Below are 24,122 nucleotides of genomic sequence, written 5' to 3'. Positions count from 1 at the left end.
AATCGATTAAAATCCAGCTTTAACTACATGTTTGGGATGTTGGAGGAGAATGGAAAAAAATCAAGTTTCAAAAATTGAGGAGCAGATCAATTTTTATCCTGCAGTGTTGCAAGTAAAGCAACTTTCCAAGAGGGAGTGTTTCATCTGACCTCCCTGTACAACTTCACAGTTGCATAATTTAAGAAATTCTGTTTCTGATGGAGTTGGTTGGCTACATCCCACTTGGATTTCCATTGGATGCACAAAGGCTTTATAACAATACACAGTCCAGAAAAGCAGAAGAGCAGTAGAACATGTTTTACTATTTGTGCTGCTGGGAAAGAGTTGTTTAACACTTTGTGTCAGTAACAGCATTTGAAGTCCAGTGTCGTCCTTTTTGTCTTCAAACATATAAACTGGACCAATGAAAATTATGGATTATGTTGAGGACTTCATTTTAGACACAAGCATTAGCTCTTACCCATTGGAGTCCTGGACACAGACGGGCTTTTTCTTCTTCTGCTGAATGTAACGTTTCCTGATGCAAACGAAGAGGCCAACCAAGAAGAGTAATCCAAGCACGCTGGCGCTGATCTCCAGGATTTCCATGTAGCCAATCATTGGAGATACCTGATGGATAGAAAGGAAAATTGATGGATTGAGTATAATTTAAAGGAATACCTCACTCACAAAATGACCATTTGTATATTAATTACTGACTATAATTGCATGCCTCCACAGTGAACGAAGAATCCAAAAACGGAATACATCCTTGATGAATTGAAGTAAATGGAGGCCGCGTTTAACAACAGCAAAACTATATCAAAACATCCGTTTACAAACTCTCACACAATTTGTGCAGTATAATCCAAGTCTCATTTATTCAGTTGTATGCTCACTACTTCCCAAACACATGCATCTTCCCTAAAACCTTAATATTTAAAACACTTCCGCATCTACGTCTCATGCTTGCGCATGCGAGTTGTATGAGAGTCTGTAAACAGATGTTTGATATAGTTTTGCTGTTGTTAAACCTGGACACCATTTACTTTAATTAGATTTACTCTGTTTTTGGCCGTTTTCAGATTCTCTTTACACCGTGGAGGCATGCGAGAAAAACAACGTTTTCTTCCAGAATTCAAGAGAATACAGGGTGAGTAATTGAAAGTATTACTTTAAGGTACCTATGGAGGTTAAATGTAATTTGCCCCCAACAGTTACCTCCAAAACTGCGATACCTTCACTGACAAAAAGACAGTGAATAAAATGATTATTTGTAGTTGTGACTGACCTGAGGCAGCGGGTCGCAGAAGATGGAGCCACCAGTGACTTTACAATCAAATCCTCCAGGACACGGATTAGGCGAACAGACTTCTACCTGGTTGTGACACCTGCAGGAGTAAAATAAGATTAGAGATGAGAGGAATTATTGTTATTTTTATATGCTGTACTTTTGTAGTGTTCATGTTATTGTTTATTGTTGTTGTGTGTCATCATTTTATCCTGTTAGACGTGTGTGAAATTGTCATAATTAGCATATGAATTCTTGACTTATAGCCAAAATGTTTTTTGTGAGGTCACAGTGACCTTTTACCACCAAAATAGAATCTGTCCATCCTCGAGTTCAGGTGGACATTTGTGCCAAATTTGAAGAAATTCACTTAAGGCATTCCTGAGATATCACGTTCACGAGAATGGGACTTGAGTTAAGATTATTTTGTTCAATTTAAAACGTTTTAAATGGACTGAATGTAGTGGATATTTTTCTTAGGCTACACAGAAATCAAGTTGCAATCAGCTGAAATCAAAACATGATTCAGAATTAAAAGTTAAAAATAACAGAAGCAACATTGTCCAGATTGTGTCCAAAAATCAAGCAGTATCTCTCTAACCAGTTGGTGTTTGTGACCAAACTTCTGTGTCTGTGAACATGGAGTGAGAACAAGAGCGCTACAGTGGAGAGCAGCACAATGGCGTCCGTCCACCTTGGCCTGGGAGTTAAGGTTATATTTTACTGATGATGCTGAGAGCTTCTCTGTAGCCCTCCATCTTCCAGATCCAGCCATGGAAAACGACCCAGAGGACCGACTGGCACGGCTCTGATTGCTGAGTGCCGCTGTTGCGATACTGACAAAAACCTATCATTTTGCTTTACATAAAACTGCCTGGTGTTCAGCTTTACCCACTCATTTCCCAGGTGTTGAATTCCCTCGCTTACAGCACTGAAAGTATATTCCAGTAGTTACAGAGCAAAATACAGCATCCAATATTTTGGAAATAGATAAGGTTTTATGATGAACTGAGTTGTCAAATCCTCTATTTGTCTTTGTATTGGACTCAGTTTTGAGGAATTGCTTCGTGTGGATGGTATTCAATCAAAACACACATTGTAAATACATTTCCCTCCTATGTGCTGCCGTCCATTGCAAACACTGATTACAATGTGACGCACACGTAAAGATAATTATCAGACCGCCACAGCATTATAAAACACCTATCTGTGTGTTCTACAAGTCACACAGCGAACTCCCATTTCCTGCAATTAGGATCCACCTGCGGTCATCTTTCATACGCCGAGTTAATCAAAACCCTAACTGCAACATACCCGCGAGGAGCCATGCAATCCCAAAGACGGCCTTAATGAAAGGAGGAATATGCAAATGCTGCTGTGATTTCGTTTGAACGTGACTGTTCTCTTTGTCAGCTGTTGGTGGCGTGAGTGGAATACAACTAGCCGGCTGTAGCCTGATGATGTGTGTTTGTGTGTGTTATAGTTAAAAGAGTCCAATCTTATAAACATACAAATTCAAAGCCATGCACGGTTTTGCGATAAGCAGGCATGTACTTCAGTGCATGTGCTGCCGCATATAATGAGGGTTGCGCTGGTGTTTGTATTTAGTTGGCCTTGTTGGATTCATGATAATACCTCCGTGTATCCAATTAAGACTTTGTGGGTGTACGTGGTCTGTTTGACCACAATACATTTGGGAGAGTTACAGCTGCAGGTAATTATCTTCTTCACTGATTAATCTTTTGTTTTGATTATTTGATTAATCTAGAAAATCCAGTTTACACCTGCTGCCATCAGTTATGATCCCATTGTACTCTCCAGAAACTTCTGACTAAAAATATGTCGAACAGCTCAAACAGTATTTGTGTGTTTGGGCTCTGAGCGCTGCCAAAAAGCACTTACAAGTCACCTCATAATTATAATCTTCTGTAAAAGTTTCTAAAACAGCATTTTAATGAATATTGGACACTAAAACTCTCCAGTAAAACCAGGCTAATGAAATATTTACAGCATCATCAGCTCTTGAAGGATCACACAGCTCACATGTTCACCATTAGAGAAACCACTGCATGCAAGTAAATAAATAAAATATGTGTGTTTACCGTGCGTCAGTGTTGTCCAGCGAGCAGTTGCACATGTAACCTTGAGCCTTGGGCACGCACACCCTGCCGTGGGCACATGGTTGGGAGGCGCACGGGTTGTCGGCCAGCTCGCAGCGGGCGCCGTGGAAGAGTCCTGCACACCTGCAGCGCGGCTCTGCAGAGTAAATAAAACACATCCAGACGTCTGAGACAAGAGCGACTGATCATCAGGTTTCCCCTACAGGCAGTAAATAATCAAAGCAAAGGTCAACCTGATCCAGCCGGAGAACACCGGAGTATCTTTGATATTTAAAAGGGAAAACGTGTTGTTGTGTTTCTTCTTTCTGTGGAGAACTTAGATAACGTGACATCCCATCCAGCAGCTACAAACCAGTCTGTTGTTAGAAATGGTTTCACAAAACAACAGTCGACATCATGTTTTGTCAGTCGCCCAGAATCAAAGAGTAAAAACTTGTTTCTACATCCACCATTTTGCATCGAAAACCACCCTGCAAATCGAAACTTAACGATGGCTTTGAGAGCTCTTCGTTTGCACTTTCACATCACATGAATAATGTAACTTACAAGCTAAGACCACTGATTCACCAAACGCGCTTGCTTGCAATAGTACCGAAGTAACGAAGAGGTTTAGGGGAAATGTATCAGAGTAAAAGTACACATTTTATTTTATTTAGGAAATGTAGAGGAGTAAAAGTTGACAGAAATATAAAAACTTGGGCTGTCAATCGTTTAAAATATTTAATCATGATTAATTGCATGATTGTCCATAGTTAATTAATTGCAAATTAATTGCATATTTTTGTTATCTGTTCAAATTGTAGCTTAAAGGGAGATTTGTCAAATATTTAATACTCTTATCAACATGGGAGTGGGCAAATATGCTGCTTTATGCAAATGTGTGTGTATATATATATATATATATATATTTACTATTAAAAATCAATTAACAACACAACACAATGACACATCCAGAAACCCTCACAGGTACTGGATTTAGAATAAAAAGATCTGCTCAAATCATAAAATGGCAAACTGCAGCCCAACAGGCAACAAGAGCTGTCAGTGTGTCAGTGTGCTGACTTGACTATGACTTGCCCCGAACTGCATGTGATTATCATAAAGTGGGCATGTCTGTAAAGGGGAGACTCGTGCGTACCATAGAACCCATTTTTATTCGCATATCTTGAGGTCAGAGGTCAAGGGACCTCTTTGAAAATGACCATGACAGTTTTTCCTTGCCAAAATGTAGCGCAAGTTGGAATCAGTGGATTCCTTAATTTGTCTAGTTTCATATGATGCCAGTATCTTCACTCTAGCTTTAAAACTGAGCCCACCACAACCTAAAAATTGTAAGTTGCATTAATGCGTTTAAGAAAGTATTGGTGTCAAAACGACTTTGCGTTAACGCCTTATTATCGCATTAACTTTGACAGCCCTAATAAAAAAAAAAGTACAGACACTCTCAAAAAATGTGAGAAAGCACCAAGTGAACTCCACGGCTTTCAGTACCATGGGTGGATTTTTTTCTTGCAAGTTTTAAAGTTCAAGTAAACTACAGAAATGTTTTAGTTTCAAAATTACTCATCCCCAAGCTGACAAGATTTATTTGTCGCATTAAGGAAATGTTTCTTTGTTTACTTGACATTATGTTTTTTGACCTAAAAGGGCCTAAACTTGTATAATGATAAGAAGAAAACAAGTTAAACTTTGCTATCTCCATCTGCCCGGCTACTTCCTTGTACTTCGTTTCACTATCTCAGGAAACAAACAAAGTTGATGCTTCCGTAAAACAGTAGGGGGACAAATCTATATTCTGCAGTAAAAATAAAGAAACCTCCGCAGCCTCTATTGTTTTTGCCGCCTGTCTGATCACATTTCTTTGACCTGGAAGGATCTTTTGGGAAATAATATTTATTTGTTGTTCGGCATCGAACTAGAATTTGTGCGATTTGACGTGATGATGAATAAGGTCCTGAGAGAAGTAATACCTGACTCTAACCTTCTATCCTGTGTCCATGTTCTTATTGTACTGAAGGAAAATAAGAAATTATGCAGTTCAGTGACCTAACAGGTAAACCCAGGTAAAGAAATAAGACCAGGCGGCAGGTTTCGATAAGAGGATTGGGGTTCGTTTGTTTACACTGTTCCTCCAAAGCACAGAGATCTATATCTTCTGCAGCTTTGCGTCTGGTTTCATATCCACCGTCATAGAAATAGAAGAACATATTGACTGCACTCTGCGCCGCAGTCTCACACAGACTCATGAGAATAATATCATTTTAAAGTTCCTGATCTTCTAGCTGTAAAATTGCAGGTGTCCTTATCAGCTGCTATTCTAAATAAAGAATACGCAGCCAGACATCCTCTTTTGTGATACACAATGCAAAAAAAAAAAAAAACGTAGCAAGCCTCGACGACCCCAATTCTTTATCTTTTGTGTTTTGAAAAGAATTGATGCATTCGGCCAATTAGTGATAACCTAAAACGTCAATAAGCGAGCAGTCACATAAAGGGCCGAGGGTCTGATAAGGGTTTCGTGCCAGACTAATCTTTCAGGGTTTGTCCCTGACTGAGAGGGTTGAACTGCAGCTTGAACAACCTTTAAGAATATTTTATGCCAAGATACTGAAATACTTTCTACATCTTTCTGGTGTAGTAATAAGAACCTGACAAGACTGGTTTGCAGAGGTCTAGCTGAGAGTTTTGGGCCCCAATCCCCATTATAGCTAGTTCACACTATACGACCTTAGCCCTAGTTTTCTGCTCCTCGACTGTGATATGCATGCTAAATATCTGAACCTGTAGGGGACTCCGGCCACTAGCTGCGGCGAATGTGAGCGCGAGACACGGGTTGAGGGGAAACCTTGGGGAGGAGGGGTCGTCTGTAACAACAGGAACTTCCTGTATGTGCTGCATTTGCAACACGGAGCAAAGTTGTTGTTGCACCTAGAGGAATAAATAGTAAAAAAGAGTGTGGAAACCAGTGGAAACAGGCTATTTTGTGAACACACGTTTTGAATGTTCGGATTTGAATACATAAGTAACACCACTGGGAAGCTAGAGAATGATATAAACACCCAAAATAATGAACTCGCCCTTTAAGTTTGATTTAAATGACATCGTCAGTGCACTCACCTCCGCTGGCGGCCTCCTCGCAGACCCCTCTGTTCTGACAGGGGTTGTTGTCGCATGCTCCGGCCCTGCTGCAGCACTGGTACACCCCAAACACCCTCCTGCTCCCCGGCCCGGCCCACTCCGCCGTGTCGCCCACTCTGATCGGCTCCCTATTGAGCTCCAAGCCCTCCAAACAGCCGGTGAAATTATGTGGATGCTGGTGGATCACCGGAGCAGAGTCCTGAGTCAAAGAAGCGAAAAGCAATGCACCGTGGGAGCTCATCATCCGGCACGGCTCGGTCAGAGTGGCGAAGGCGGGATGCTGCTGGTCCAGGGTCAGTCTCAGGGCGCTGGCGTTGACCTCCAGCAGGACGCTGTGCCACCTGCCGTCTGACACCGGATCAGATCTAATCACTAATGAACCAGGGGAGGTGTTTCCACAGCTGTACCTGAACTGCAGCTCTCCGTTCGTCAGCTGAGGAAGGAAGATGAGGGTCAGTTAGCAATACATTAATAATGCTCAGAATCTCTACAGCAAGATAGACAGCACAACTTTTCATTTACTAGAAGAAACAACAAGTCTCCGTTCAAGTTAGGGCTTAATGTCAAGTTAGATAAGATCGGACCTCTTATCAGCTATGTTGAGGCTCAAGTTTAATCCTTACTCACCTTATGTAAACTGTTTAGTCTATTATTTTATATCAGAAAGAGCTTTTATGATAGTGGGAGGTTTGAGGGAATGTAAGGACAACTGTTCAGTTGCCTGGCTTCTTAGAAAACAATAAGTTTTTTTACCTTATTCCGACAATAGAGACACTGATATTCCTACTAAGCTGTTTACATGGCTAATGAAAATTAATATTCCACTAATATTATTGTTTACATGCAGCCTGCATACTCCGATTAACACAACCAGTGGCGAACACAGCCTCCCTTCTTTCATTCCTTCAACCACCTTCTTGAAAAGGTCGGCGTTGCGATATTTGCGCATATCTAAAAACCTGTTGCTATCCAAGGTTTCATAATGTTTAAAAGTATGTGTGTTTATCCTTCTTTTCTTTTGACCATGCATCTCTGCAAACTGTTGGCTAGTTGGTTTGTGCACAGAGCTGGCCGTAAACTGGCAAGAGGCCGTGCAGTAAAAACCTCAATTGAGACGCATATTGTGAATGTGCTGTGTACATGTCCAAAGAATGCTCCTAAAACCCGAATAATATCAGCATATCCCACATGTGTTTATCTGCAAATGCTCCATTCATAATATTCAGAATATCCAAACAGAATATGCTGTTTACATGACCCCTATCAAATTCACAATATTGTCATATTTGGAATATTAGTGTGCATGTAAACGTCGTCATTGGCACTGCAGGTTAATAGCTTCAAGTAATGCATGTTTTGTAACAGGGTAGTTGTAATGCAGTTGACTTAAATGGAGCTGAGATATTTTAATTTAGACATAAAAAAGTCTCTTTTCAAAGACCGAAACCGTACAGATGTTAATGCAAACTCAAACTTTACTTCCAGGTGTGTTAGACATACTGTTTAACATGCATCTTAGCCTTTGTTATTTTATGGTTATGCATCATGTTGTGGTTATATTGATTTATTTGTTCAATTATAGTAATTATTTGCTGATGTAATTATCCCCCACAAGCATTGATTTGGTCGATTGCAGGTAAGAACACGTGGACTAAATTTGTTTAAAAGTGAACAATTAATAATAATTGTTTAAACAGCTTTTATATAATTGCATTCCATGTAGTTAGGACCTTCTTTATGTTGAAATATAATTGTTTAAATAAAACAAGGTTGAGATGTTTTAACCTGCAAAGCCAACTCTGTGCTTCAGTTTTTTGTTTGGACTGGTCTGAACATGAAATCACTATTGCCAGTCGGGTGATTAGTATGGAGAGATAACAAAATCAGGTATTTACTTTGTTATAGATTCAATGTACCAACATAATAAGCCTTTAACCTGCTAACCCGTAGAACAAATGCCTAAAATAACGACCCCAAAATTAGTCAGGACTTGCTCCTCAACCGTAAGTCTGAGATGCATATACAGTATCTGGTCTCATTTGAAAGGTAGGAAGCTAAGGAATAAGAATAAATAAAAAGTAAACTAACCTATATTACCATTGAGATCACAATGGAGAGGCAATAACAAAAATAAAAAAAAAATGTTTTATCGTCGCCTAGTGTAACATCTTAATTTCAATTGCAATATCATCATTACAACAAAGATCCCATAGATAATGATGCAATTAATGTATTCTACTACTCTTTACTACAACTGGGAATGTAAATTTAATGAAAATACGCTATAATACACCATTTATGATACAATTTATAAAGTAGTTAAACACCATTTGCACACCAAATATACTCAAAGCCAGCCACTACAGCCACCTGATTTATTTTTACATTCAGCCTGTTGCAGACTGGAGGCATTTAGGAGATGTTGACAAACCTTTTGTGTTACAAATAAAATCAGCTCCCTATGTTACTGTTGCTCTCCCTGAACAACACCCCGACGCCGTGCACACACATTTATTCAGCATTTTATCAACATCAGCGGGAGCCTCTTAATGATTCTGCATGCTCAGCGTTCCCACTAACTAACAAGCCAGCAGCTTTTTTTATCGGTTCATGTTTTCTTTATGTAACGGAAGGCTCCTCATATCTTACCGTCTTAAATATACGGATGGAGTGTGTATTTTGCAAATTGCTAAGCATCAACCCCATAGGACGAGGAGGGCCGTGATGCATTATTGATCTGCTTGGCTCCTGCTACTTTAATTGATGCAAGAGGATGAGCTTTCCTGCATTTGTTTTGCAGATGTTATTTTCCTTCTTGGAGTTTTTTATTTCTCTGCTCTCTATAAAACGTTCGTACACCATAGATTGGACAGGTTGCACGCTGGTTTGCTTTCTGTCCCTGCCAGAGGTTTCTGTTTGATTCCCTGCAGCTGGGACGATAAAAAATACAAACAGGAATGATTTATTTTGGAGGGACGGACCGGCAAAATTCTTCACATGGATTAATGACAGCACAAAGCGAAAGGGGAGGGAGATGAGGGCGGCGCTGGCTCTGGCTTATCATGGGAAGATGCTGAAGCGCTGGCAGAGGAACAAGTGAAAACCTCGAGATATCCGAGGCGCCTGTCGCTTGTCTTTTAATCTATTTTACATGACGTGGTGTGGCTTCTCGTGTGATTTATGGTGGATATTTGAGTAGAGATAGCAATTTGATGCACTGATGATTTTACAGTATCAGCACAGCCCGATGTAACGCAGGCACAGTGTCAAGTCAAAGTCCACAGGGACTGAAGCTCTACAGCATCAGTGCTTTCGTGGCTCCATAAATCACCGACTCTGAGCGCAGATGCAAACGCTGCAAGCTTCCTGCAGGGAGCTTTGATACTGCTGGGAAAAGTTCAATATGCAGAAACGGCCGCTACACTCATGTATTCTGCTTGCATGTGCACACTCGTGATAATCAGGACAGGGAGAGCTTGCAGCAGGCAGCCCTGCACCTCTGCAGTGATAAAAAGCTTCTCTGAGGGAGCTCACCTGTTTGTTGTAGTACATAAACAATTTGGTAACATGGGAATAGCTTCTGCAGTTGTTTTACATGCAAATTAATAATCTAAAAATGTAGACCTATAGCCTTGTATCAGCATGCACTGATTCGAAGGGGCATTCACTCCAGGTATGGGCGGATTATGGACCCCTGGGCACAAACAAAAGACACCACCACCTTTCCTACATAGGAGTAAGAAACAAACTTTATAGTTGTTTACCCTCCTTTTGTTGTTGTTTTGTGTCTCTTAGTAGTTGTTATGCATCTCTTCGTGGTTTTAGTGCCTGTTTGTGGTCACTTGGTAGTCGTTTTGTGTCACTTTGTAGTCGTTAAGAGTGTCTCTGTAGTTGTTTTGGTCTCTTTGTAGTTTTGAGTCTCTTTATATTTGTTTGACTGTAGGAACGACTAGTAGTGGGATGTAGCATGCACAAACGACTTTTAAACTAAAGATTACTACTTTTTTCAGAACAGAAAAGGCATTTGTAGTATTTTTCACAACTAAAAGTTTAATATATAGATAGCTAGTTTAGACTATGGTATAAATGCAATCCGATGAATTATATAAATCTATGATCACAGAGCTATTTGGTGTCTGTAATGACTTTAACTTGAGTAATTCATGTCTAGTATTTGTCTAATCCAGTGAACTGAATACCTGACTAATCAAGATTCATCACAGTGATGCTGTAAATCCAATAGTGCAATAAAGCAGTCACGATCATTGATGTGCAACATTGCACGTAATCGTCTAATATGAGAAATTAAAGCAACCTGTGCAGAAGCAGTTTTACAACATGTCTACCTGATGACAAATCATCAGTGCTCAACTGGGAACATGAATATGAATGGATTGGTTGCATTAATAAATTGTGCATGTAAAAACAGGCAGTGTGGTGTTAAATCAGTGATGTTGATGCTAAGCACGTATAGGTTTTATGTTTAACTTCTATAGTATACCCTTGAGCAAGACACTGAGCTCATTCCTCCTCGTAGGGAGATAAAAGCCTGAATTGATATGAAAGTCAATCAGTTTGTGTTTCTGCAGCGAGCACGATGGACGAGCGTTGGTCCACTGATTCCACACCAGTGTGAATCTATATCTTTGTTCACCGTCAGGTCTTCAAACTGCTCTGCTGTCACTCCTCATCAAGGACGGTGTTTTCCTTCCACTGACAAGTCACCTTTACTTCTTCTGCTCGCGGCTTTTCATTCAAACAGCTACGATTTCCATTTCAAAGACTCCCGAGTAAGATGTGTGCAGTGCAGACATAAAAGAGAATTAGCAGCGATAAATAGGTCTGAACTTTAATGTGTATTTTTTCAAAGACGTGGCTCTTGACGGAGCATACTGATGAGACTTGGTTTATAAGAGGCCACTGAGATTCACGGCAGCTCGCGTCCCAAGGGGGGAATGAAGCACGCAAATAGCGTCTTGTATATCCAGGAAGTTTCTCTGAAGTCACCATAAATAGCAGGCGAGGGACTTCTCAGATGACCACGTTGAGAAATTCCTTTTGAAGCGTTTTCTGCTCACAATGAAACAGGCGGGTACCCATTCTTGCATGTGCGAGCGGAGAACCAAAACCCAGGAGGTAGAACCTTGGGAAAGACTGAATGCTGCTTTTGAAGTTATCCGACAATCAGAATGATTTAATATTCTGCCGGAGTGCACACGGATGTCACACAAATGAGAAGAGCCGACGAGGGGAAGCATCCCGCTGCATTTCAAGTCCTTATCAAGCCTTTTTTTGGTTATCTGTTTAGAGAATTATTCATGTCGCTCAAAGAATACAACAATTCATCATTCTCTTTCAAGGTGCCCATTTAAAATTGTAAAGAAGGCCTTGTATTGTAGCTCACTGATGGATCCTCCTTTCCCTTGACAATTCCTTAAAAAAGCATGTCAAAACATCTTGAAGACGACACTTTTTTTCATTGGGATTCCTGCAGAAGTCTCGCGGCTTCCCCCTCGGGGTGTTTTTTGAGGGAAAAGGGCAACGTGGCTCACGTGCTGCGTTCAGAGCCAGCAGTCGTCACAACTCAAGTTAAAAGGGCACTGATGAGCTGATAACGCTGGAAAAACAGGGAATGATAAACCAGACGTGCATCGGTGGCTCCATAATCCGATGTGGAACTTTAAATGTGTGCAGGCGGGAGTTTACCGCCGCCTCTGATATTCAATCAGGCATTTAGCACACATAAACACATGAAACAATCTGCCATGCAGAGATAAAAGAGAGTAACTCGAAAACAAAGTCTCACGCTGGGTTTTCTTGTCAACACAGAGGATGTGAAAAGGCCCAGGACACAGCTGGTATTTCACAAGAAGAAGGCCACGTGGTGTAAAATGTCAGTGTTGCCACAATAGAACAAGTTCAAATCCCGTTGATTTTATTTGCCAAGTTTTGGGGTGTCAACAGGTGCTGCGTGAGGCTGACAGTGTTGACCCAGATACACTGCAGAGTGTCCTGCTATTCTGGGATCTGTGTTTGCAGCAAACACACAAAAGGACAAATTCAAGACTCACCCGATATCAAATATTTAAAATAAAAATGTGACACCCGTGCTGATAAAATGACTGCCGGCATAAAGTACCAAATAAAATATTGACATTTAAGATGATATCAGTGAAGTAGAACATCTAGTAGTATTTGCGAATCTGAGCTGGAGATATTTTGGATTTTAAAGCTCCACTCGTCGTCGTCGTTCCCCAGCGAGAACTCCCGTAGATTAAATCAGCAGCTCTTAGATTTGATCATTCTGATAGTAAATTAGTGTCAGACAACAACAGCATCTGAAAATTAGGGAAGAGATTTAATCTCTCCACGGCAGCAATAATCGAAGAGCAAAATAAATTACCTACCAGCTCAGGGGAGAATGAAACTAACATTTACACTTCCTTCAAATGAATGAAAATAATCATTTTCTTGTTCCTTTAGTTGTCTTTTAATTGCTGCATTAACCTGATTAACCTGAGATGTTGAGACATTTCAAAACAAACAGACAGACAGTGAGGAGAGCTTTATGTCTCATGTGTGAACAGAACAAAGACTGAAGTATGTCTTTTCTTTACTGGGTTTGTCCTTCAACCAGTTTTACTTTCGGATCCGAACTAACGTGGTGTCCACAGTGGTACATTGCTTAGCTTACTTGTCGGTACTCCTGTCTGCTTCTCCAAACTGGGAGCGTGCCAATTGCCATTGTTTAAGTTACTGTAGGAAATCCACACTGACTATGGATAACAACCAATACAATACAACCAATACAACCACATTAGGCGGGCTAGGGGGGTTATATGTAGCAATGTCATCATGCATCACGTGGGAAAAGGTTTTTAGAAGGGCTTAAAGTGAAAATAGTATTTTTGATGCTTAAACACACATACTTCTGTACTGTGTGTGTTTAAGACAGAGAGAGACATTTTAGTCTCGTCTTTTTTCATTAACGATATTGCATATTTGATATCGTCACCGTTAGTGTTTAATGACGTCGGTGCAGTCTCGTCTCACTCATGGAATAAAAGGTTGTTGACAAACATATTTTGTCATAGTTAACGAAATGAACACTGCCTCAAAACAGTACTTGAGTAAATATACTTAGTTACAGCCCACCACTGGATTGGCTTCACTAGCTACCCGTTGTAGCTTTTCCATGTGTATTTGGAACAAGCTACAACAGAACAGCTGTAGGATGACAGACCAGAAATGACATCCAGTAACAGAATAGAACAAACAAAAAGAGGCTGCATCTGTTTATAAAAAGGATTTAGGAAATCATAAGAGCACATCTGCTACAAACGGTTCAAAATAAATCCTGTCTTTTTCTGTTTCTCAGAGAGATAAATACCTGTAATGTCCCCCAGTCTTTGGTGCTGTTGGTGGACATGATGAGGCCGTGATCCTGGAAAGTCTTGAACCTCAGTGACAGTTTGAAGTCCTGGTTGTCCTCGTCCATCCTGTGGAGGAACTTCAGGTAGGATTTACCGTCAAACCTCACCGCAGACTCTGAAACACAGAAAAAACAAGAGATAGTGAGCAAACAGCATCCTGATGATGCATCATACAGAAGTATGTTGACAAACACGACTGCATGATTTGATAAAGCCCTTAGGGACTTAGAGTGCTGACATGTCTATGACTTATGATCTCAGATCTGACAGACAAGGCTGCAAAGAAAGCGAAAAAAAAGAACATGTTTTTTAAAAAAGTGTTTGATCTTTTTGACTGGAGAATCGCCAAAAACTGAAAAACCAAAATGCCCGAAGCCAAAAGAACAAGAATAAAGTAATGGGAGAAAGGTCTGGCAGATGTTTAAGCATAAACAGGAGTAACAATGGTGAAAGAACTGAATGAAGGGTGAGTGAATTCATGAATGGATGGATCAATGATGATCCCAAAAGCAAGAGGGAACACATTAGTTTACAGACAAAACTTATTCTGCCTTTTTTAGTGTTTTTTCTAAGATGAAACTTTAATGATGCCTGTGGGGAGTTTCAGTAACAACACGTTCACAAAGTCTGCTGCAAAAAAAAAAAAAAAACTTTCCTCTGTTCTTGGTAAAAAAAAAACTTTTTCCTGAAGTGGGATTTCGATCCAGTAACTTTTATTTTAAACCTTCAGTGGTCAATCAACTTTCAACAAAAAAGCACACCTAACAAATAAACATTAAAATGTTATGACAAATATAGAAGGGCAACTTTATAATCAAATTTTGCATGTTTAAAAAAGGTCAAAAAAGGCTGTTTCTATAATTACTTTTGCCGGTTTCTTCATTTACGTTGTCAACTTCATAACTTTTTAATGTGTATTGCTGTATATTTGTAAAAACACTACTTCCTGATAGTGTTTTCTCATCTATGTCAATTTTCTAGGGCTGCAACTAACAGTTATTTTTGCTACGGATTAATCTGTTTGTTATTTTATTTTAATTAACTGAATTAAAGTTAATTGTATTTGAGGGCTGTAGGTGATGTCATCAAATATCTTGTTTACTCTGACCAATCCAACAATATTGAAATTACAGTGACATAAAACAAGGAAAGACAGCAAATCCTCAGAATTAAGAAGCTTGAATGAGAAATGCTTTGGCATATCTGCATAAGATCCATTGGCGAGTGATGGAAAATAAAGGTTTTTCTAACCGATAAATTGACTTTAGCACTAAAAGTCTGCTGTTTGTTGTCGGTCCTGGGCACTGAAACAGGGGAGATGGAGACGGAGAGACAGAAGACCATGTCAGCCTGTAACGCCGCGAAGCTTCGAATATCTTAGAATGTTTCCCACTGCAGCTTCAAAGCCCAAAAAATAGTATTCGGGACAGCCCTAGATATCATAAAATATGACGACAGACATTCAAAGCTTCATTTGAAAACCTTAATAGAAGCTTTGAATGTAAAAAAAAATGACATTCGGTACAGCCTAGATATTTGAAGTTAAAAAAAAGTTAACTTTAAACATATGAACAAACTGTCCAACACCGTCTGTACAACTGCTCTTAAGCTACTTGTGTTTTTCTTGCCTGTTCTCTGTCCTCAAGCAACATCTCCTTATCGCCGAACCCCAGAGTCTCTTCAGACTAAAGAGGTATCCGCTATAGTCAAAATATAGCGCCGATAACACATTCAGAAGAAGTTTCAGAGGGAAGAAGACGAGCTGATAATGAGTGTATATCCTTGAGAGCCCCTAGCTGACTCTTCTTCTGTCCTCTCACCACTAATCCTCACAGGAATGCCATCACAAATCACTGAGGACAATCCGACGAGGTGGCGCCGCTTGATAGAAGCTAACTGAGGGCCAGCATTCACACTAAATATGATTTCTATAAAACTTTGGGGATTTACTCCCTCAGTTCACCGTGTCAAAACAGGTAAGAAGAAGAAGGCAGGTTGATCTCTGGCAGCGACGGATATCGTCGATATCGAGTTGCCTGAAAGTCTTCTCCCAAAGAAGTGAGAATTTAATCTGATGGAAGATGAGTCTTTATGCTTGAAAAGTCCAGCAAAACTGAAGGGAAACCACAAACTATTTTTTCTGCTATTCATAACTGGTACAAATACCAGAGACAGTATTTACTCACCTTGTACTCAACCCTAATACTGACACCTCTGAGAGGTCACCAAAACTCTCCAAAAAGCAGCTCACCTCAACTACAGACAATGAAGACACTAAAGACCATAATAGCAAAAGTCACAAATCCATATCACATGCTAATTCTAAGCAGGTTTTGAGTATGTGATGTGTTCACACTCTTGACTTTTGAGTTTGCTGTTAATTGACATCATTGTCAGTTTGTCCATTATGACAGAAGAAAGAAAAGGTGCAGATATAACCTGTCTCTACCTCAGTTACACCTTCATGTGGTTTTCTGTTGCACAACTACAGCCACAGTTGGATGAGATATCAGCTGTAGACAGCGTGAAACTCTCTGCTCTGTGTGGATGTTACGAGAGCAGAGAGATAAATGACGGTTTCTTCTGCTGCAGACTCGTCCTGTTCTTTAGCAGAGAGGAGGCTGACAATGAGCTGAGTGTTAGTGCGTCTCTGAACCTCAAAATTGTGGCTCTGGCTGATAAAAGGCTGCGGCTTCCTCCCTGGTTCACATGCTCACATCAATGCCACACTCACCTCATTAATGCCTCTCCGAAGCACACACACACACATACACAGACAGACGTACCGTTACAGGGGCAGACGCTCTCCCAGGTGTGTCGTGGGGTGATGTAACCGGCTCTGGCAGTGGTGAAATGGCTCAGCGTCTCCGCTGTCAGTCGGAGGGCGTTCCTGCAGCCTCGCGGCGGACAGCCGGTACCCAGACAGCCGTTGTGGCTCACCCTGCGGATGCTGAGCCCCAGAGAGTCCTCGATGTCCGATATAATACCTACATCAAAGAGTTCAGGGTTTCAGAGCTGCACATTCAAAGAGACTTTTCATCTCACAGGGATTGCCTGACTGACTTTGTGTCCAAATTAATGGCTGACAAAATTCTTCTCAAAAAGTTTTACTCTATAGAAAAACACCTGATAAACATTGCTCTGTATTTCATTCTGATTCATCTTCGGAATGCAATTATTTTACTTTCTACATTGCAATGGGCTGAAATATCAGAACAGCTCGGACTAATTAAACTAGCAGCTCTTTAAAGGGAAACACCATTTTCATTTGTCATTTTGCGTCATCTGGCAGATTTATCGAAAAATGATGGACTAGTTCCCAGCGATTATTGAATTGTATTTTTGTTTGAAATACACATCCCTATTTTGTCCAATCCATCTATGTAGGTGGACTATAGTTAAGGGCCTCATTGTGACATTTTTGAGCCAATTTAAATGGCTAAATACTTATAAATGAATCACCTGCGAGTCTGTTGGTTGGCAGAGACTGGACCGGTCCACTCTGAGGCCTCCAGACCAGCAGGGCCTCCAGGACCCGGGCGTCAGGTAGCTTCTGTAGGCTGGCCAGGTGGAGCTCCTGTCTGGGTAAATCCAGAGCTTGTCCCAGGCTGCGCTGCAGGCCTCTCCAGTGGTCGCCCAGAAACTCCTCCGGTGACAACCCGACCAGCTGCAGCGTCAGGCCGGAGTCCAGCGCCCTCTGGTCGGCCGCCCACACGTGAACTTTGACCCCAGTCCAGACGCTGAACTTCCCATCAGTCACGCTGACGTTGAGGGAGTAGGAGCCCTCCTTCAGGTTTTCATCCGCCCAGATTTTCCCATCGGCGAGGTCGACAGAGAACCTCCCCCCGTCTGGTTGTTCTGACACCAACTTGTAGGTGAGGACGTCTTGCAGGTCCTGGTCTGAGGCGTGGAGCCTGCCGATTAGCCGGTTGGCAAACAGCCCGCTTGAGGTGGTGATGAAGACCTCCAAAGGCACCACGGAGGGAGGATACTTGCTCTGCTCTGTGACATTGATGTTGACCACACAGATGGAGGAGAGGGGAGGGTGGCCGCTGTCTGTCACCTGATTAGTACATGAAGAAGCAGTTAGCACATAACACAAAGACTCCTGTCTTCTTATTTAAATCACAATTGATTTTGTGTCTCTGTTAGCCATTACCCTGTTTTCCAGTCTTTATGCTAAACTAATCTCTCCGGCTGCTGGCTCCACCTTCATATTCACAAGCTTACTTCCCAAAATTCCCAACTTTTCCTTAAAGGCAGCGGTTCTCAAACTTTTTCTGTCATTCCCCTCTTTGGAGGAAGAAATATTTTTCAGTTGAAAATATAGAAAAAATATTATGTTTTGTGATACTGTATCGATTTTCAAAAAAAATACATCAATTTCGAATTAATAGTTTACATGCAAAGATTAACTCAGTCAATACCCCCGTATCATGATACGTATCGTATCGCCAGATTCTTGCCAATACACAGCCCTAGTTGGTAGGATGAGGGTTAAACTATATCAAACCACTTTTTTTATTGACGTGACTAAAAGTCTTCTTAATTTGTTGGGTCTCATACCGTCAGCTGCCAGAGTTTTCAGACATATTTATATAAATGTAATTTATGGTGCTGTTGGATTGCTGCTAGACCAATAGAAAACAGTTTTTAAACAGCAGTGAAACTGTTGTTTTTGAAAGGCGGAACGACGAAAAATATGGACTGAAGGAGAATATTTTGTTTGATTAAAACGTAGTGAATTTTGAAAATTATACGATCTCTCTTTTTTCAATAAATTTAGACTTTTGGACTGAGGACCGAGGCAATCACGGAGACAGGCGGAGCGCCGCATCGCTCGCTCTGTGTGTGTTTGAGACAGAGGAGAGATGAGAAGGTGGAAGGTAGTCTAATGTTTCTGTAAGTTTAATATTAACTAGAAAGTCAATGTTATGAATGAAGCTTCAAACCACTCGGTGCAGCCCTACTTCGTCATATCTTCGTCTTGTTCATCTCCAAAGCATCTTCTGTTTTTCTTTTTGTCCCTATCATATATCTGTCCATTCTGTAAACCTACAGACCGTCTGTCTGAATGAACACCATCCCTACCATGGATGTATAAAGAGCTGATTTGTTTACTGTTCCACCGTGAAAAAGATTCCAATGTCAAAACATTAATTGCTTATCACATTTTCCACCGGTCACGCTCGCCCCACAGTTTGAGAACCACTGCTTTAAGGAGTCATGAGTTGATTAACGTTGTAGAAATAAGAAAAGGAAATGATGGAATTTGTTTGATTACTTTTATCGCTGTGTTGTTTAGAATTATTTCTATCCTGCTCTAAAAGCTGCATATGTTGATTTTATTACACTGGTCAGCTGAAAAATGCAGTTATTTGGACCAAAACATCATCTATCAGCAGTTTTAAATCTAAAAACATTTGGCCCAGCCTACAGAAGTCCATGCAATGCAATACACTAATATGCAAATTCAGCTATACTTAAAAATGCTTTCAGTTCATTATCTTGAACATCCTTGAAAGCTGTGACCTCATAACCTTTTTTATTACCAGTGGAATTAATAACTCTGAAAGTCATTAAATTCTTTATAATACGTTTTGATTTTCATGACACCTATAACTATGATGGAAACATGCAGAACATGCAATCAAAGCTAAATAAAGGTAGTTATCTGCACCCAGAAGTCAAAGCTGTAACTTTTTAGCTCATCGGTGAACCTGAAGCACCGCAGGACTCTCAGCATGTGAAGTCGGCTGGATCAACTCCTGAACCACAGCAGGGCTTCACACAGCACTTCCTCCTGTGTTTGCCAGTGTGACTGCCACCTCTCCTGACAGCACTGTCAGCCACACAGCAACAAAAGGCCACGAGGGACACTCTGCAGTGCATCAGCGTTTTATCACTGAACCACGATTACAATAAGCACTTTGTGGTTTCTTTCACAGTCTGAAAATTTGTGAAATTCTCATTTTATTGTCACGAGATTCCAGTAAAAAAAATATGATGATGTGAATCTCGGGTGAAATGTGCGATTTGACAGATGTGACAATGGATTTTTTTTTCTCCCCACTGGGTGAAAGCAGCGTAGGAAAGTACATGACACACAGAAGTTGAACAGGTTAAAGGAAAAGTTTGGATGTTTTGAAGTCAGTGTATTACCTGCAGTACAGTAGATGGTACTGTAGAAGTAGAAGTTTGGAAAAGCAAACAGGAGTGCCAACACGGGAGCAAAGCAATGTACTGCTGTGGACGGGGGCAGCAGCCGTTATGTTGCGATATCGTTATAGCACCACCAGACTCGTTTGACAAAAAACTTAATTTTACCTCGCAGAACACGAGAGTTGTTAGTCTACCGCTACCTCAATCCGTTAGATTGTTTGTGTTATTGTCAGGGCTGTCAAAGTTAACATGATAACAATGCCTTAAAGCAAATTCCTTTTAACAGCACTAATTTCTTTAACGCATAAACGCAACTTTCGATTTTTAGGTTTGTAGCGGGCTCAATTTTAAAGCTGAAGTGAAGATGCTGGTATGTGACACTGGAAAAACTTAAAAAAGTCCATTGGTACCAACCATGACATACCAGCTTGTTGCAAAGGAGGCTAAATAACGCTCCAAACTTGCGCTAAATTTTGGCAATGAAAAACTGTCATGTCCATTTTCAAAGGGGTCCCTTGACCTCTGACCTCAAGATATGTGAATGAAAACTGGTTCTATGGGTACCCACGAGTCTCCCCTTTACAGACATGCCCACTTTATGATAATCACATGCAGTTTGGGGCAAGTCATAGTCAAGTCAGCACACTGACAACTGTTGTTGCCTGTTGGGCTTGAGTTTGCCATGTTATGATTTGAGCATATTTTGTATGCTAAATGCAGTACCTGTGAGGGTTTCTGGACAATATTTGTCATTCTTTTGTGTTGTTAATTGATTTCCAATAATTAATATATACATACATTTGCATAAAGCAGCATATTTGCCCACTCCCACTCCCAGTATTAAATACTTGTGATTAGTTTGCGGTAGAACAGCAACTCCTGTGTTTTGTGAGGTTACATGACTGTTTTCGTCAATGAAGTTTGGTGGCTTTGAAGAGTCAGAAAGGACTGTCTGACGGCAAGGTATAGTGGTGAAATATTCTAAATATAGCGTACACTTAAACTGATATTGATTTTCTTAAGTGTCTAAAATATGTTTTGCTGCTGCCCCCGTCCACAGCAGTACATTGCTTTGTTCCTGTGCTGGTACTCCTGTCTGTTTCTCCAAACTCCAATCTCCTGTAGGTTATACACTTATTATGGATAAGTACCTTATACAAACCCACTTCAAACATCAAACCATCCCTTTGAGGTAGAGTGAAAAACAGAAGGGATCCAGGAAGGGAAACCTGGAGCTTGTACATAAATCAAACTCATGTCTGAGGTGAACACGCCCTATAATCATATAGTGTTTTCACCTGTATCTTGAGCTGGTGATGGGGTTTGACTTTCTTTCTGAGTGGAGCAGAGAGCGACAGCAGGCCACCCTGGTCGACGTGGAAACGGCGGTCCTCGTTGCCGCTGACGATGTGGATGGAGAACGGCGGGCCGTTCTTGGGCGTGTCTTTGTCCGTCACCACGAGTTGCAGGATGCTGCTGCCGACTGACTCGCCCTCCTGCAGGAGATGAGGTTTGTTAATTTGTGTATTCAAGGATGCTCTGACGTCAAGAGACTTAAGAGTGGTCTGCTGGAGCACCCAAATTCATTAACCTTATACAACAAACATGTTTGTTATCGTTTTATCTTTTGGATCTGACTTTCCAACAACGTAGCTCATCAATACTCCACGGCGGCTCAATGCATTTAAAGTACTGAACCACCAAGAAAGGTTTAAAAATAGTCCTTTAGTACCACAGGGCAGCACATTTAACTAGAAAAATGTTCTTAAATTGTTCACCGTGATGGATTACCTATCCAAAGCACTCTTAAAAGGCTCTGTCTGGTGATTTTTTCACAGCGTTCTGACATTAATAGTACGAAGGTGGGTTATCAATTTAAAAAGCATGCTTTGGGAGATGGGTGGCAATTTGGAGTTAATGGGCTAAAACATGCAACTCCGGTGTGAACTTTCAAATTTCAATTAGAGCACGCTTCACAAAACACAAAGAACGGCTTCATCAGAGTGTGAGGAACGTACAGGAAGTGTTTTAACCAGTCAGACTTAAAGGGAGTTTCATTCCCTGTTCAGGTCAGTGGTTTGAGCATTAATGCTGGAAGGGATTCACATTCCCTGCACAGGTTTTCCATGTGGATCCAGTGTAGAACCAGAAAAGTGGAAACCCACAGATCACGGCCTGCTCCTCTTCCCTTCACCATAATACCAGAGTTTCCAGTAAGAAATTAATTGGTCTTTTACAGATTATAATCACTGATTCAGTGGGTGCTGGGGGGTAATTGTGAGGGGGTGACCACACAGGGAAGATAAATGGCCAATAAAGATAAATAGAGGATTACAGGGGGCAGTGTGATGAGTTTTCACTGAGCTAAATGTGTTCCCATTAGTGCCATACACGGTAAAACTCATCATTTTGCATCACCTTGTGACCCGGCACTCTGAACTCTTTGGCTCTAAGGCGCAAAATAAGTGTCAAGCAGAGGCTGTTGGGAGTGAGTTAAGCAACACCCCGACAAACAACACCTAAACCTTTAGAGAAATTTGAAGTAAAAAAACAACAACATAAAAACAGCAGAGGTAGAAGCTGAGACCAGTCTGTCACCAGTGAGGGGCATCTGTGATGAATAAAGCCTATAATGGTAGCTGTTTTTTGAATATGTCTAGGTCTTCAATCATTGTTTCAAACCATTTAAAGCCACTGTGTGTAGAACATTTATAAGATTATGTTTTTTTTTTCTTTGTTTTATTGTTTGCAGAAAAATCCGATGGTCAAAGGCGGAAATTCTACATATTGCATCTTTAGATTACTATACTTTAATGTGAAGCAGTCAGTGTGTCCCGCACCCTCTACTCTAGTCTGCCCGTGTCAGAGTTTTTCCAGCCGATTCAGCATGTTGAATTGATGGCGGAGCTCGTCTGTGAAAGAAATCATTCTGATTGGCTGTTGAGCTTAAACGAATCAGTGCACGAGAAGAGAAATGGATGTGAGGAAAGCAAGCCAACGAATAAAGTCAAGAGTAAAATCACAGAATGGTCGACAAATGCTGCTTTGTTTCATGTACGAATCATAACAACGGCTTGTATATCCGCCATCCTCGGTCTTCCTGTTTCCCTTTTTGAATGATGAATACAGACTACCCCCATCTGCTGGTGGGGAGAGTTATTTCCTCTCAGGCCGTCGGCTTTAGTCTTTATGGTGGGTTCAAGTGCAACTTTTTGGCCAAGACTAGGCAACAAGGCAACGTGAAGCGACGCAACTGGTGGCCTTCATTGCCGCTAGTTCTTTGATGTTGGGTTGGTGTGTCTGGGCCTTAACACTTATACAATTTTGCCGACTAATCAATTAGTTGATTTAATTGCCAGAGTTTCTCCTCAAAGAATCACACAAAACCACCACATGTTTTACCAGAGATGTGCTCTTAAGTTTCGTCACTCAGCATGAAAAAAGCATAAAAAAATGACTGACTAAAGAAATCTTAATCGACTTAAACCAAAATGACCGATTAGTAGACCAAGAGGAGGCAACCCTATTTGAAATGCTGTGAAAACAAAGGTGAAATGTCCCCCATATTTTTAAAAGACATTCACTTTTCAACCAGATTTAGTCCAGTTTTAACTGAGACGTCTTTCAACTTGCAAATCACCAAATCAATGCTTCTACAAAATCAAAAAAACATGACTTTCTAAATCACCTTCCTGCGACAGATGCAGTGCAGCACAGAGCTGAACAGATCCCTCCAGTGGAGCTAAATCTTGTTAAATGTGGGAGTGAAACACGCTCACATGGATTATTCATGTGTCGCTGTTTAGCATGCTGGAGTGAAGACAAACAGTCGGCATTTGCAGGACGAACAGTTAATCAACACAGATGCAACGTGATTTATCGCTGTGTGATGTTTCTACCGAATTACCTGTCCATCTGTTGCTTTAAGTGAAAAACTCAAATTCAACTGCAGCCTACTGTGCCGACACTTCACTACAACAGATGTGCCAGTCGTAAAAA

The 24,122-nt window shown here is 40.9% G+C and overlaps 1 protein-coding gene across 1 annotated transcript in view; it reads right to left on the bottom strand.

The window, feature by feature from the left end:
- fat2 (FAT atypical cadherin 2) overlaps window positions 1–24,122 on the bottom strand; it is a 116,241-nt gene that overhangs the window by 13,580 nt on the left and 78,539 nt on the right. Inside the window, exons 20-27 of the mRNA XM_037780224.1 lie at window positions 21,422–21,619; window positions 17,424–18,024; window positions 16,748–16,948; window positions 13,919–14,076; window positions 6,508–6,961; window positions 3,373–3,526; window positions 1,271–1,370; window positions 461–609 (exon numbers count right to left, since the gene is read on the bottom strand). Of these exons, the coding sequence (XP_037636152.1) occupies window positions 461–609; window positions 1,271–1,370; window positions 3,373–3,526; window positions 6,508–6,961; window positions 13,919–14,076; window positions 16,748–16,948; window positions 17,424–18,024; window positions 21,422–21,619 (2,015 nt within the window). The remainder of the gene's footprint in view (window positions 1–460; window positions 610–1,270; window positions 1,371–3,372; window positions 3,527–6,507; window positions 6,962–13,918; window positions 14,077–16,747; window positions 16,949–17,423; window positions 18,025–21,421; window positions 21,620–24,122) is intronic.

The sequence above is a fragment of the Sebastes umbrosus genome, chromosome 9 (genome assembly GCF_015220745.1).
Source record: "Sebastes umbrosus isolate fSebUmb1 chromosome 9, fSebUmb1.pri, whole genome shotgun sequence".
Lineage (NCBI taxonomy): Eukaryota > Metazoa > Chordata > Actinopteri > Perciformes > Sebastidae > Sebastes > Sebastes umbrosus.
Note: the sequence above shows the minus strand (reverse complement) of the source record. Positions and strands in the feature narration are given on the sequence as shown.